The 16,341-nt window shown below is 31.9% G+C and overlaps 1 protein-coding gene across 2 annotated transcripts in view; it reads right to left on the reverse strand.

The window, feature by feature from the left end:
* The window catches only part of LOC126840910 (muscarinic acetylcholine receptor gar-2), an 89,807-nt gene that overhangs the window by 61,109 nt on the left and 12,357 nt on the right, over nt 1-16,341 (reverse strand). Inside the window, exon 1 of one of the 2 annotated variants that reach the window (XM_050576920.1) lies at nt 6,304-6,488. The exons of the other annotated variant lie outside the window; for it this stretch is intronic. Coding sequence (XP_050432877.1) covers nt 6,304-6,376 — 73 coding nt within the window. The 5' untranslated portion in view covers nt 6,377-6,488. Of the gene's footprint in view, nt 1-6,303; nt 6,489-16,341 lie in introns of those variants that run through there. 2 annotated transcript variants of the gene reach the window in all.

The following is a 16,341-nucleotide window of genomic DNA, read 5'->3' on the forward strand; positions in this document are numbered from 1 at the left end:
GTGCTTGCCACTTTAATTAAAAGGTTTTAATAAAAGTAATAATGATAACACGTTTGGGCTTTAAAGGTGACCCGACCCGCGAGATTAAACCCGCTAAATTAAACCAAGTGTACATTGTCGGGCTATATTACCTGCGTTGCTACACCTTCATGTAAAAAAGCCTACAAAAAAATTGTAAAAAATATAACACAGCCAGTGCAGTGCTTTTTTACAAATATCTAGTATTTTGATTTTTTGTTTTATAAATTGTATTTAACGTTTAGACCAGAGTAGTATTAGTAGCTTAAGTCATATTTACAATAGAATAACGTTATAAAATATTTCCTATTCTTATTATTTTACTTGTGTGTTTTTTTACAAAAAGTAGGTATTTATTATAGATAACGAAACAAGTTCCAGTAGTCACATAATGGCGTTAAGAATAAAAAGTTTAAATTCCAAACGGTTTTTATTTAAAAAAAAGCCTTTATTGTGTTTGGACAAAAGACTTACATTTTACCACCCAAATCGTATAAACCTATACAATATACATTGCGCTGGTATTAAACTGTGAAAACTGTAAGTAAATTATTAGCTTCGAAGATCTTCAAATAGCATAATGTAAATCGATAGATTTTTGGGACTGAACGGTATTTACGTTCAACTGACATAAAATATTATGACACTTAACTGACATTCTTGTATTGTGTTGAACTTTTTTATCTTGTCGCATCGACTCTAAGTATGAACTGTAGCTTACGCTATTGGCGATTATTTTCTTTCTTCGATAACAACAATTTAGCCAATGTCCAAAGTAGTGGCATCAATTTTCCACATATTAGTTAAAAACTGTATATTTTCTTTTTATAACGGATATGTAGAAAAATTAATGCCACTACTTAGGACTAAATAAACACTTGTTATGTTGTATACTTGTATGTTTATATTTGTTCGCTATGTCGTTTACTCGTCTCCGGTACGGATAGTCTGTTAACTGTTTGCGTGAATCGAATACATCTTGGGGAGACAACTTGAGTGAGAAAACTTTAATACGTTTTTAACATGACACGTCTTCGATACGGACACAGCCCGAAGTGGAGTATAAATTCTCACTGCGAATCCTAATTTATCCAAGTCACTTTAGCTATTTGTTTTCTTTTTTAATGAAATCCCACAGACCAATTGGTTTGTTTTACTTTAAGAAGTTTTCGTTTTTAATACAATTGTATGCTAATAAGGTAGGATTACATTTATTGGGTCTACTTTTACCGGACAAAATATTTAAATTGTAAAATATGGAAAAACAATTCACAGCTGTTGTTACACTATTATATTATTTAAGATCAAACTAAATACGGTGCGACATATTTCAACCTATTTTACAAAAAAGTTATGTAATTTTTATTTATACAAATTCTCGTCGAATGTTTTTTTTTCTACCTAAGTTTGTTCAGTACATTATGAAACGTGTGAAAATATAACCAAACATGTTTTATCGATACTAAACAATATTATGATTTTCCTATGGTTGTAAAAATGAACGAAACAACTGTTTTAAAGTATACAAAACAAGTTTTTAAAAACTTAAACGTTCAGACAACTTAGTTAGGTTAAGAAACTATTTGATAACATTGCAAATTTAGTTTTGGACATGTTCATAATAATGCTATGAATATTTACATGAATGTAATATCCTTAAAATACTACAGAGTAAAAGTTTGTTATTGATTTTTTTTTTGCTTAATAATTAAAAGCATTAAAAAAGGATTTTTTTTTTCAAATTTTTTGTGGGAACTTTTGTTTATTGGAAATGATTAAATGTCATGTTTAAACCACAGAAATTATTTTAAGATAATATATGACCCAATTAAACGGTAAACGATGATATGAGGCGCCTAGTTTCAAAACCAGCTGGACAATTTTTGAAAATTTTCACAAAACAGCAAATAATTTCTTTAGATAGAACCAACCAAGATTTTCAAACAAACACCGTTTGAATTAGTTAAATTCTTTATTTGATATTATATAAAGACACATAAAAATTAAGATTGCGTCATATTACCATTATTTTCTTGTTCATTTACATAATGTAAAAGAAAATGTTTGAACGATTTTATTTTTATACTGCACTCTCCGGGTTTACAATAAATTACTTAAGATGGTATGTTTATAAAAATATTTTATCCTTTGAGATTTAGTACCTAACCTTTCCGGTACCGGTTACATTAAAATATTTTTTTATATAATATACTGTATACAATAAACGAATTACCACACTGTGAATAATTTCAAACAACGACAATGCTGTGTGGGTGGCTTTTTTTTATTTTAGCAAAAACATAATTGTACATAATTTGTATTCTGTAAGTATAATAACGAGACCGAGACCAGAGTTCGTTAATATTTAGTATGCCGCAGGGATTGACCCGTAAGATGCTTGACACGTGGCAATGTTGACAACGTTTTATTACATTTATAAAATTGGCATCCTGACACCCCGAGCGTCTGGTACACGTGATTTTTGTCAAAATACACCTAATCGTGGTCACTATAGCAAAGAACAATTTATTTTTTTATGGACCTTTGCGAAAACATAATTATTTACACCAACAAACATAACGACCACCGCCGGTGTTGTTTGTCGAACCGTCTTTAAAATAGAAAAAATTATACCACTCCCTTGTCAGAATAATTTTTGAGGGGGCAATCGCATCGCCATGCCATGCCTTTTCTCACTTACTTGTCGAGGGCTTTTATGGACTCAAGAACAAAATGCTCGGTTGTCTTAACGGTTTTTATGCGTCACGTCATTTGGAAAATTACCATTGGCCGACGACCTGACGTGTTTAATAATGAGGAAGCTTTTAAACGAGGCGAAGGACCTGTCATGCTTGGAAAGCTATGGCGGTAAATATAACAGAAAAGCTGTTCAAGTGTTTGCCCGGGATCAATTATGCAAAATAATAGACGACTCGACAAACGTGCCGCTAACGTCTGTTAAGAGTTACAAGAAAATTATATAAAACTGTACTGATTATAGGCCATATGTTGTGCATAGTCTATTCATAATAATTAACTAGTAACATTCGAGTGTAAACGATTATTGTTGTAATAATCAGTGTTGATTGAACATAACCTACATTTAACACCATCAAAAATTATCAATTTCTAAATTGCAATAGGTTTCAGTCTTTATTTTATATTAAACGTGAAGGCATATTATTATACTTTTGAACGTTTTCAACATTAATTGAGCCGTAAGTTTAAACGCGCTAATTATTATTTTAATTTGGTGTAATTTGGCTAATTGCGTCGTCTAATTATTTATTTCAAGTCAAAGTCTATAAAGGTAATAGGTACTAGTAAGTTTTACGTTAACGACAGTTTTGTTTTTTTGAAATCACCAACGTTTGTGCCGTATTTAAACAAACGGTTTACAAACTATACCTATATCTCGTTCTGAATTAAATTGAGGTTATTTCCGGCTCATAACTTTTTTAGTGACTCGTTTGTATATACCATTAGCGTTCGCCTGACGCACAGAATAGCCGATTATAAAGTTTGTTAACCGTTTAATAAAGGCAGAAAAAAAATCAATGTTTTTTACTGTAGTTCAAGTACCGTAAGCGCATTACACGAGGTTTCGCAAATCAACAAACCATCATTAATTTAAGACCGACGACCCGGCGGTGTACATGCTTGGTGCCATACCTAAAGTTAATTTCGGCGGGTAGTAGGTGTATACAGCTTGTAATAAACAAGTAGAAATAAACACCTGTAAATCGTAAATTTTCTTCCTGGCCGACTTTCGCCAACGCTGCTTGTTTTCAATTATTTTGATGGCGTTATGTTATATAGCACACCTTTGAATATAATAATATTATATTTCGTTTTTATTACGCTCTAATAAAAAACCGTTAAAAATATACTCCAGACATTCGCTTTTATTTTCCATCTTTATACATATATATATATATATATATATATATACATATAAAACGTATTAGAGGTATTTATGGCTGTTCGGCGTGGCAATTTATTAAGGCCTTGACGATAACGCCACCATACCCCATGTGGAAATTAAGCCAACACGCTGGTGTGCGTGCACCAATGATACTTAAAGACGGTGGCGGTGGAAGATGTCAACGGGTCTATTTCGATACCGCCATGAAAAAGTTAAAAGATAAAGTTCATATTATAGATTTTACGTTAATTTAGTCAAGTCATTCTTCATAATTTCCCACGCCTTAACACGTACAAATAGGATTAGCAAATGGAAGCCTCTTCATACATATACATCACTCTATTTTATCCCACATAAGGGAAGTGGTGATTAGTGTTTAAATTATTACTAGCTATAGATATATTACCTATTTGAATTACACGAATACATTTTTATCGGTAATTTAAAATAGGTAGATTTTTAGTATTTTGTACTATTTCTTTTATTAATCTTTGATTAATTCAATTAATCTTCAAACGTAATTTGTATCTAAATTATAAAATAAAATAATTATTATTAACAAATCATGTTATGTAGGTAATCTGTCATAAAAAGGGTGAGCTTTTCCAACATTAACTCTAAACAATTCATTATTGATAAAACTACATTTAATTAATTCTTTAATATTTTAGGAAAATTAATTGGCAAATAGATACATTACATACATGTTGTAATTAGTAATCTGTAATACGAGGGCGGAGGCCAAAACAAGGGTGATGGATGAGACGCTACAGCAATGGCAGGCCAAGTGGATCTTAGAAACTAAAGGCTCTTGGACTCCGCGACTGCTGTCCAATGCTAAGAAATGGATGTCGAGGTCACATGGCGTTACTAACTATCAACTGACGCAGTTTTTGACAGGACATGGCTTTTTTGGTGCATACCTCTACAGGTTTAAACGTCTAGACAGCCCAGCATGCGTGTATTGTCAACATCCCTGGGATGACATTGAGTACACATTTTTCGTACGTGATCGATGGTGGCAACTTAGGCGGTCACTGGAGACAGATTTGGGTATATATTAGGCGCCAGACAGCGTCGAAGATGATATAGTGAGATCCTCGAACCAATGGAAGACCATAGCCGACTATGTCAATGTTCAAAAAGATGTACATATTGTAACTAGAAGTAAGTTAAAATTCTGAGCCCGCCTCGCGAAGAGGAAAACGGGATTTTGTAATTCAAATTAGTAGTGTGCAAACAGTTCCTTCCCAAGTAAGCAATTACTTGGCCAAAAAAAAAAAAAATTGTAATAGATATACTTGTTTTTGAGTAATTTGTCCATTTTTGCTATACTTACCTCCATATACGGACCAGTATAACATTTAAATATCAATTAGAAAAACAAATATCTATTATAAATGCTTTAATGCATGTTTGTGAGCAGTACTTTGTAAAATTACTCTTCAACAGCCACTTAATAGCTAATAATAAACATATAGCCAAAGCCTATTACTACAAAGTAATAGATCATTTCATACATAGTGTTTCCCAAACATTTTTGAACACTCTAAGTAAATGAAATATATAATGTAAATTTAAGATTTATTATACTTGAGATATCATAAGACTTGTGGCATACACATTTTAACATACCAAAGGCGTTTCTAGGAATTTGCCAAGAGCAATGAAAGTAAGACTTATCCAATAATAACCATTTCTTTTAGGTATTATTTTAGAACTCCCAAGTAGTAAAGCAATAGTTGTTGGTCACCAACGTAGTTAGTCATAGCTCTCCCTCGTCTACCTTCAAATCCATAGAACTTTCTCTGTCTAAAATATATATGTAGTATGTACCTACTTCTTAAAGTGAAAACACCAGCTTTATATTTGAGTCCTAGGTTGTAGTAAGGGTTTAACTTAGAAACCTTAGTCCTTCTAGACAATTTAAGAACAATCTCCCGAACATCTTTGAAGGAGTTTGTAGTATCTCAAACGTTGTAGGAGAATAATGGACATTTTCCCAATATTAGAATGCCCCATAAAGAATTTATGTTACTGTGTCAATATGATTTAAAACAACATAATATCTTCAATTCCGCATTTAATTAGGTAAAAGTGAGAACAATAATGTTTTTGTCGATTTGGAAAGATTTTAACTGTTTTGTTTGGTTAAGGTATCAACGTGGAATGGGGTCTTAGATGATCAGTGTACACATTTTTGGAAATCTTCAGTAGTTTTTAGAAGTGTCTGGTAAACCGGTGTCGACCATTTCTTACCATTTACTCCCTGTTTGGACTTAACTTTCTCTTGCACTGGATACGCCCTCGGTATGTATATATACTTAAGCGATGGTTAAAAAAAAATGGTATTTACACACCTTTGACCAGCGTGAGTATGCCGACGGGCATGACGAGCACGGCCACCATGAGGTCGGTGACGGCCAGCGACATGAGGAAGTAGTTGGTGACATTCTGCAGGCGGCGTTCCCACGTGATGGCCAGGCACACGAGTATGTTACCGGCGGCCGTGGCCAGGACGAGGCACACGGCCAATAGGGCCCACCAGTAGCCGCCGCCGGCGTCGCCGTCGTCCGGGCCCGCGTCGTGGTGGGCGACGACCAACGGCGTTGGTGTCGGTTGCGGCGGCAGCGACGACGGCCCGGTGTCGTTGCCGACGACCACGCCGGTCCCGTTGCCGTTGTACACCGTGGCGGCGACACCGTCCGCTGCGCGTGTCCACCGCCGCCGCCGAGGCCGCTACGCTGAGTATACTATCTGTTGTCCCTCGGCCGCCACGTCACCGCGCGGCCCGCCGACCGCGGCGGCTAACAGGGACGACGAACGGCTGATGGACGTGGAGGAGGCGGCGGCGGAGGTGGCGGCCGATCGACCAAGATGGAACCGGTGTCAAAATAGGCAGCAGGCGCGTGTTGGCCACATGTACGCTGTCGCCCACCTGTCGACAACAACACAAACACACAAATTAATATCGTACAATAATATATTATATAACAACAAAAAAAAAAATAGTGAAAAAAAAATGTCGACTGTTTTCCTGATCCGAACGCGACCTTATTTAGACGATATTTTAATAGTTTTTGTTTCGAAAATGACATGCACGCTCTAATAAGGCAGACACGAAACGTCAAAAAAAAAACCATACACACTATAGTCTGTACGCCTAGGAGTAATTATTGCCCGTAATAACATTAAGTTTTGGGTACATGTTACACTCACACACACTATTATTAATAAATGTTGTACACAAAGGTTTCAATAATATATATGTTAAGTATAATAATATGTTATGTGTTAAGTAATAGTTTTTTTAAACAGATCTAACACTAACACGAACACCGGCACGGCGTTTTTAATAATTCTACCGGCAAACGCGTGGCAATACTATGTTTTTTTATACCTATTTTTGTCTTTATTCATTTTAGTACATTCTTTCAGTTTTTATCTGTCTAATTATATAATTTAGCAGCTTAGATGTTTACCAAGTATAAAATCGGTACTAAGTATCTCAGAGAAACCGAAAACACTACTTACTTTTTAGCGATATTAACTGTTCTGGATTAATAAAATACAACTAATTGTTCGAAGAAATATATTGGGAAATAACAACATGAACAGTGATGTTGTAATTAATTAATTTATCATCTGGTTTTATACAAAAGAAGCATAAATTGTCCAACGTCGTTAGGATTTAACTAACCGAAACGTCTTAGTGTAATGGTCAGAGAGAGAAAAATCCTAACTCGAAGTAAAACGGAATAATGGGTTTGTTTTGATTTTTAATTGAATCACCTACAAACTATTCAAGGGCATAATGCATTTTTGAAATATTGTTTACCGGCAATAATAATTGTTTTAAAATGTTTCTCAACGCATTGTGCGCCATTGAACAGAAACAAAATGTTTTTGCTTTCCCTTTACGGATATAATTCTGCACTATCGATCTTAAAATGTGCGTTATAATTTTCCATTATATCCAACTTGGATACTTGATTTTATAACAATTTCTTAACGGCGTTATCTTAGCCCTTGTCGTCCTACTTTTAATACTGTATAATATAGTAAAATAATGGCAATACGAAAATTGTGGTTAAATACCAACTTCTCTCAGATTTTATTTGTGGATGAGGTTTTTATAATAATATTAAATACTTTTTTTAATACTACAATTTTGTTAAATATGTATATGAGGCCCTGTTTCTTAGAAGAGTACCATAGAGCGTCTTTGATACTACCTAGTCGTAAGAAACTCATCGTACTGTTTAGAATTATTTATAAAAAAGTTTTAATCACCGACCGCAAAAAAAATGTTGTTAGTTTTTTTTTATTAAAACACAAGTTATACTTTAGCTTTGACGGTGTACGAATAATGTTTAAACTCTGAAACAATTTAGTAAGACCACGTCATCTTTGCTGGCCTCAGTAGAGTACAAATATTTGATAAGTATCGCATGACCCATGAGCAATTTAATAAATTATACCCACTACTGAGTGTATATAATAATAGTAATAATATGTTCAAGATATTTAATTTCTGTGTGGCCCAGGTCCGTAGTTGCATTACCATACGACCTTTTTGCCATCAAATTTAATTAAAATGATTAACTTAGAGTCTGGTTTGTTGAAGTTGTTGTTTCTGTTGTGTACGAGGAGCACTTTAGCCATGTTTTGCATTTTATAATCTATACACAATGTACGACCAGACAATGACGTTCACCGCATAAGGACTTTTTTGAGTAATATTAAAAAAGTTATGTTGTTTATTAGTTATCAGCTTCGAGCTAGCCAAGTTGAGAAAGTTTGCCCTTGCTTCTTTCGATTGAATAAAAACTTTTTACAAAAAAAAACCCATACATTTCCATTAGGTTTTTATTGTTAATAATTAATGTCACTGTCGAATGACCCATCAATTTGTAATAGGATTTTGTTGGAAACATCATTTGAACTATTCATATTTTTGTCCACATCATTATTTCACAATAAACGCGGAAAAACTGAAACTTTTAAAAAATATAAAAAGCTAAACAAGAAAAAGAAAAAGAAAAGACGAGCTAGTTATTCAACAAAAATCTCTTAGTCGTTTCTGAAAAACTGCATCTGCCCCATCTCATTATAACTGTTTTTTTTTTTGTCAAGAATACCTAAAAAGAATTTAACTTTAATAGAAAGATTTCAAAAGATTAGCTTTACTTGACAATAATACAGTTGATATCGAATAATTCCAATTATATTATGCATTCACCACGACCCAAGTGTGAGTTTTATTTGTTCAACATAACACAGCAACGAAACCGGAATACTTACATTGTGATCAGCATAATAAACTGAAAGGTAAATGAAAAAATAAATAAATAACTCTACGTTTTTATGATGTACCCAAGACGTTTAATATTAAGTTAATACTCCGTCGGGCGATTGAACTAAAAGTAAAACTCATAAAGCCTAATGAAAAACTTTACAAAAAGTGTGTCCTATTAGGTAAGCAGTTTCGGCTCAGAACAATGAATCCGGGTCTCCTCTATAGTGGTTTCCGCGGGGTTGACTTAAAAATACTTTTGGAATAATCATATTCAAGAGTAGGTATACTTAATAAAGTGATAAAATTGTATTATTATATTATTTCTTTTACGTTCAGTAAACCGCATTGCTTTCGATAGCAAACGTACCAAAAATAAACTTAAATTAGTGCGATAAAATCAAATAATTTGGTATCACAAGAATGGTGGTGTATTGTAATTTTTTTTTCTTATAAATTCATATCAATTTTGTTAAAAAAAACTGACATAAAATACTATGACGACGTGTGAACTAATGCTAAAGAACAACATTAAGTTGATATTGAAAAATATGTAGTATTTTCATGCATACACAACGGCTAGGATTTACCATAATATAGTAAAGTAAGTACCAACATAACGTTGCCACAAAGAAATTCTATTCTTTTATAAAGTGACACAGGGAAAGAATTTTTAGTCGGCGAATTACATATATTGACACCTAAACGTTTTATTAAAACGGTGTAAAAAAACTCATAATGATTAATCATGTCGGTGAACAACATAATTATAACTCATTACACGATAATTAAACTATACTTGGATAATGAGCTTAATCAAGTTTTAATTTAATAAACACTTATAAAATTATTATAACGCTGTGATTTGTATAACACAACATGTGAAGCAGTGTTATTTTTGTAGTCCTTTTTCTTTTCAACTAAAAAAAAAATGCAATATTTTTTAAAAATATTTATCAATGACGAAAATACTCAGCCAACTTCGACAGTCTATTTATTAAACACATGTACCTAATTTACCGTTTACCCTTATAATTTGAAAGCTTTAACATAGATGTTTAAAGTTGAATGTACTTGGTGAAAATGGCTAACAATTATTAAGTAATTCCATGTTTGTACTCAAATAACTATAATTAAATTAAGTGTATTTTTAAAATTCATTGTTGTTTTTTTTTAATACCCCGAATTGTTATCTTATTACATTACATCGATTGTGTTACCCAATGTGAAACTATTACAAATGTTATTCCCTTAATAATTATTTATTACATTTTAAACTGTTATGGTAAAAACGTTGACTTTGTATACGATAATATGTAGATGAAAAATAAACATAATGTTACAAATTGAGAATAGTATTATTATTATTATTCCACTAAGACTGAGCGAAAAGTACGGGGCGCCACATAAAGGCGGATAGCGAATAATTTGTATTTATTTCTTGTCACGTCATTAAGGGGGTATCATTTCTGAAAGTAATAACAAAAATAGAGCTCACCACATAAAAGGAAGAATGTTATACTTATAAATACGATATTGTACTACCGTGGGAAGTGTCCATTCTGTGGGAAAGCCTTTTCGTATACAGGGTGATTCATTAAGAATAAGACACTCATTTTCTCGGAATATATTAATATTTTGGAAAATATATTTTTTCAAGATTTTGTGGTATACATTGTACTATATTTTTCAATATTTTGAAAATTTCTATCACCAATCCTTGAAGGCCAAAAAGGAGGATTTTAGTTTTTTTTTAAAGGCAACATATGTTTTTAATTACATACATTTGTAAACGAAAAATAAAAAAATATTTTAGCGTTTGAATTTTGAATTTTCATTTATTTGTTCATTAGCTATGACTTTGTTAAGATACTACATTTTCCCTTAATAATTATCATGTTTTTTCGATTTTCCAAAACCGGTAGCACATTAAGTTCATATTTATGTTCGCATTGTCCATTTAGCGATAACACTCTAACAAAAAAAAGTCACTGGTATAAAAGACTTTGAAATAATGATAGACAAACGATTCTTATCTACAGATTACCACCTATTCCAACACAGGTACGCATATTGGTTTTACAAACCCACTTTATCAAATTATTTTTATGCGTGTAATAAAACTACTCGTCTTTGTAGTAACCATTAAAAATATTAAGAAATACAGTCAAAAAATCAAATCTTTATAAAGTCATAACAAATGAACAAATAAATGAAAATTCAAAATTCAAACGCTAAAATATTTTTTTATTTTTCGTTTACAAATGTATGTAATTAAAAACATATGTTGCCTTTAAAAAAAAACTAAAATCCTCCTTTTTGGCCTTCAAGGATTGGTGATAGAAATTTTCAAAATATTGAAAAATATAGTAAAATGTGTACCAACAAATCTTGGAAATAATAGTTTTCATATATTAATATAATCCGAGAAAATGAACGTCTTATCCTTTATGAATCACCCTGTACACCGAAAAGACCTGGTGAGGATTTTTCGGTTTCCATTCTTAGCCAGCGTGTGATCACTGCCACGACGTTTCCACTAAGAAAATTCTACAAAGAAATCCTAAGACAAAATGAAAAATTATTCCAATATGCCCCGTTCTTACAATACAAGCGCTAACCCGTCCAAATTAACAACAAGGTACTATATTATACAAAAAAAAACATTCTTAGGATTTTGAGAGTATAACATATTTTAAAGTATAGTCATAGCTTTCAACGTTATCCTAGTGTTGATTAATGTGGACGATTGGAGTTTGAAGTACAGAAGAGTAAAAGTAAAAACTAGCACAGAGAAAGCTAACACGGATGAATTTCAGTAATTTCTTAATTTCAAATACATTTCTTCGAAACGATTGCTGTATCGTGGGACATAATATCACATAGGTATCATAACATTCACTTGGAAGTAATTTTTTGAGTTAAAAAAATAATATCACTCTCGAAGTTACACCGGGAACCGTCAGTGCTTATCATTAGTATTAAGAGTTAAACTCGACATCTTTGTGTAATCGGAGGAAAACAAAACGAATGATAAATGAAACCTAAAAATACACATAATTCATGTAAGTGAACAGTTTTTCAACATAAATAATGATGTTGTGAGTACGTAAATAACGACTTCAATAAAAAACTAAACAAAACATATTGCATTAATACACATACTACACTTCATGTTATTGTAGCATAACGCATACGACACAATTGCTTTTGTCACATACGGTCCGTCGTCCGTACCATGCTATAGTTTTAAAAAAAGATATGTGTTATTATTATCAATTGTTTTAAAATATAATTTATACAACGGACTTTTGATAGGGCGCAAACCTAATATAGGCCACGTCATGTGTTTAACTCTGTATGGAAAAATATGGTTTTGTTGACTCCGGAAAAAAAAAAGAAATATTAACACTTATTAGCATAATACGAGTAATGTTCTCTTTTGCAGTGTGCACTGTTTAGAAGAAAAAAAAATACTTGCTTAACTACTATAATATTAGAAATAATTGTATGGAATAACACTTTTTATGAGTAGCCTCATACAGGCTTGTAATAGCCTTTAGTATGATTAGCCTTTTTACGAGTAACATAATAAAAAAAATAGAAATATCAAACACAGACATCCCCAATTTCATTCCATGAACCCTTCATTTTTGTTAGGGCGTCCAACGTACTTAAACTATTGTGCGTATCCGGTATCAATATGAAACAATCGACTGTTTTCTCTGTATTATTGTTTTGTTTTTCTACCTGACTAGGTTACAGGTAAGAGATATCGAGAGAAAAACAGGGTTGTGTGCCATAAAAGATTTTTATTTATAGGTATAGTTCCGGTATTCCAATCATTGCAGAATGTTTCAGGAAAGAAAAAAAAAATAGTTCTCAATTTCGGAACAAGACATCAAAAGTTTCTACAACAAAAAATAGTTTATACCGATAAAGAGATTTCTACCAGAGAACGGCGAAACAAAGAAATACATGGCTTATTTTTTTCCCAGAGAGAAAATCTTTGACATAATATTAATATATTAGTATAAAATAAAAAAGACACATATTATATAAATAACCGTTTTATTAAATAAGCAAAGCCAAAAAAATTACAATAGACATTTTATTTTTTTATTCGGTTTAGAAGAGCGTGTGTTTGTTGCGGTTGTTTTGAATGTTAATAAATTTGATACTTTTTTAACAATACATTGTCTACCTTGCCTAACCTATTAGATAATAGACATGTAATTGGACAAACTTGATTGACTTAAAACTGTTTAATTCTTTTTTTCAGTCAATATTTTCAGCATACATTCTCAATTAAAAAAAGTTAAGATAATATGTCGTTACTATTTAAAAATCTTCAGTCCATAAAGTTTTTAACACATCATAAAGGATGGGGTTTTATAGTTTAAAAATATGTACAATTTAGGCTTACAACTGACAACTGTGAAGTTATGATAAAGAATAATTTAAAAAAGTCTAATATCTTTTTTTAGATGTTGATTGGTTCGTAGTTTGCAACCAACCCCGTTACAACCGTATTATAAACAAATCAAAACTTACACTAACATTTCTCATCAATCTTTTTGCGTTGCTAAAAATAATAAAAGTGACTTACATGTTTGTGTAGACTCATTTGTCTTTGTCATTTATGCGATTTTCTTAATGTCGTTTTTGCCACTCAAATAAGAAGTCCTAATTTTTAGAAAATATTTTTTTCCAAAGTATTAAGAGAGCAATACTTTAATTACTAGCTAATACGATCCAAACTATACCAAGTCATGTCATTAACGTTTTTTTTATTATTCGCCGAGTAAGTTATCTATACTGATTATTTTTCATTTTTGAACTCTAGGTTAAGCGTTGCATTAATTACTTAAATGAAACAGCGCCGGCCAATTACAACATTGCCGCCGAACAAATTATTAAAATAATTTAATATCTATAAAGTACAATATCGTAACGAGTGCGACATTAACATTGATTTACAAGTATTATAATGTTTTTTTTTTTAATATATAATATGTCTTTATTTCATTCAAGTTTATAGCTGACACGTAACACGTTGGAACTAAACAAATGTAATCAAATGAAGTTTCATATAAAAAATTAAAAATACGACGTCCTCAACGATGTTTCCGTTGTTATTATTATAGTTAAACTACTTTCGTAACTCACAAATTTTAAATAATATTTTGAGTTGAAATCAAGCAAAATTATGTTTGTCTACTTTATCACTTACGCTTATTGTACATAAAAAATTGTATAGATTGTGTAATATAAATTTAAAAAAAATATATATATTTTGAGTTAATTTATTCAATTTTTTACACTTCAATCACAGTTTACACCAACACACTACTGTTCAGTATAATATTGTACAATATTACCCATTGAGCGTGGTACGAATTGAAATTTTTAAACTGCCAAAAATGTACAAGTACCTACGTCTTGTTCTACCCACGTTGTTCCAGAAACGGCTCGTCTATATATAAATAAACGTAAAAAGGTCGCACATAATGTTATTAAATTAAAAAAAAAAAAAAGGATTTATATTTTTTATTTTAAGACTACATTTCACCGGTAATCGTTCGAATACGTTTTATTATATTTACAACAGAACATTATGCTCTCTTTAATCTGTCTTAGCTGTTGTCTTTTATTTCAATACAAGTCCAGGGCACACATAACCCATTTGTATGCGACTGGCGACACGTACGGTACATTTCGAGATAAGTGATAACTGTTTGAAGTCGCGCTGAACTATCGGGTATTCGTATTAGTATTCATGCACATATACTCTTAAAAGAGGATCTGGATTACAGTGACTATGTAAAACTGAAAGCCACTGAGTTTTGTTACATGGGTGTAGAATTGAAAAATAATAGTAATAATATAAAAGCTCCAATCGACAATAGTAAAAAAAATAAAATATTAGCAACACAAAGCGACGGTCGATGTTTAGTTGTATTGTATATGATATTCATGGCAAAATAAGTGGAGACATTTTATATTTTTCCCGGCCAGTTCACATTGCCAGTATTTTTTTTTTTTTTTAACGAGCCTGCGTGTGACTTGCTGCATGCAAGATATACCGTATCAAAATAATATAATTTACCCACCGTTATATGGTATAGTTTTTGCATAAAAATAAATCAGTTAATAAACTTACGGTTGTTGCAAACGAACCCAGGTAAAAAGTCCATCCTTGTGCAATTATCTGACCCCCCGAGAAACAGTGCGCACATAATAACTATTAATAACGCTGTACAGTACTAAATAGAGGAGGATACAGAATTGGTTAAAATATATATTAGAACCGTGTTGAGAATCGAGTAAAATAATAATTTTTAATACATTATTCGGAAATGTGTTCCAAGATTATGTATAAACACAATAAACGTTTTAATGATAAAACTTAAAAGTACATAGATGGACGGAATATCATTTCTTATGGTTTTTATCAATTTAGCGTTACCTGAGAGACGCCAAAAAAAATTTTCATTTTTTTAATCGCCCTAAATATTATTATTTTCTCCCCACGCTTTTGTTGTTTTATGTAACAATGGTTAAAAAAAAACATGTATTTACAACGTGTATTGGATGATCTGGATTTTGTAAAATATTGTTTAAATCTATTGATTAATGCTATTGGGAATACACCGGACCAAATGGAAAATTGACCGACAATGTGATCACTTTATACGCTTGGCTGTTAATAGGTACTACAACATTACAACGTGAATGGCCCTTAAAAAATGTAAGAACATAAAATTTAAATTAAAAAAAAAACGTTCTGGTTGCAGAGGAGTAAGATAATGAAGAACAATCACCCATATTTATTTGTCATTTATGATCTGGTCAAAAGACGGCTATCACAAAACATGTTGCAAGCTTGTGGTGCAAATTTGAACATATTTTAGAAAAAAAACGTAGATTGTGGCACAAAAAACAAGTTTTCGAGACACGCTGAAGGGCAAAAATTAGTGGGTCGTGTCGGTTGTTTTCGTAGAACTTCTAAAGAAGGTAGGTCGTGCTCGAGTGACCCGAAACATGCTTAAGCACGAGACTTTTTTTTGGATTTTTGGAGCAAGTCGGTCATAATATCCCT

The sequence above is a fragment of the Adelges cooleyi genome, unplaced genomic scaffold, assembly GCF_023614345.1.
Source record: "Adelges cooleyi isolate 19-005CV unplaced genomic scaffold, UGA_ACOO_1.1 ACOO_flye_CR_arks_rails_tigmint_CR_PRNA_376, whole genome shotgun sequence".
NCBI lineage: Eukaryota > Metazoa > Arthropoda > Insecta > Hemiptera > Adelgidae > Adelges > Adelges cooleyi.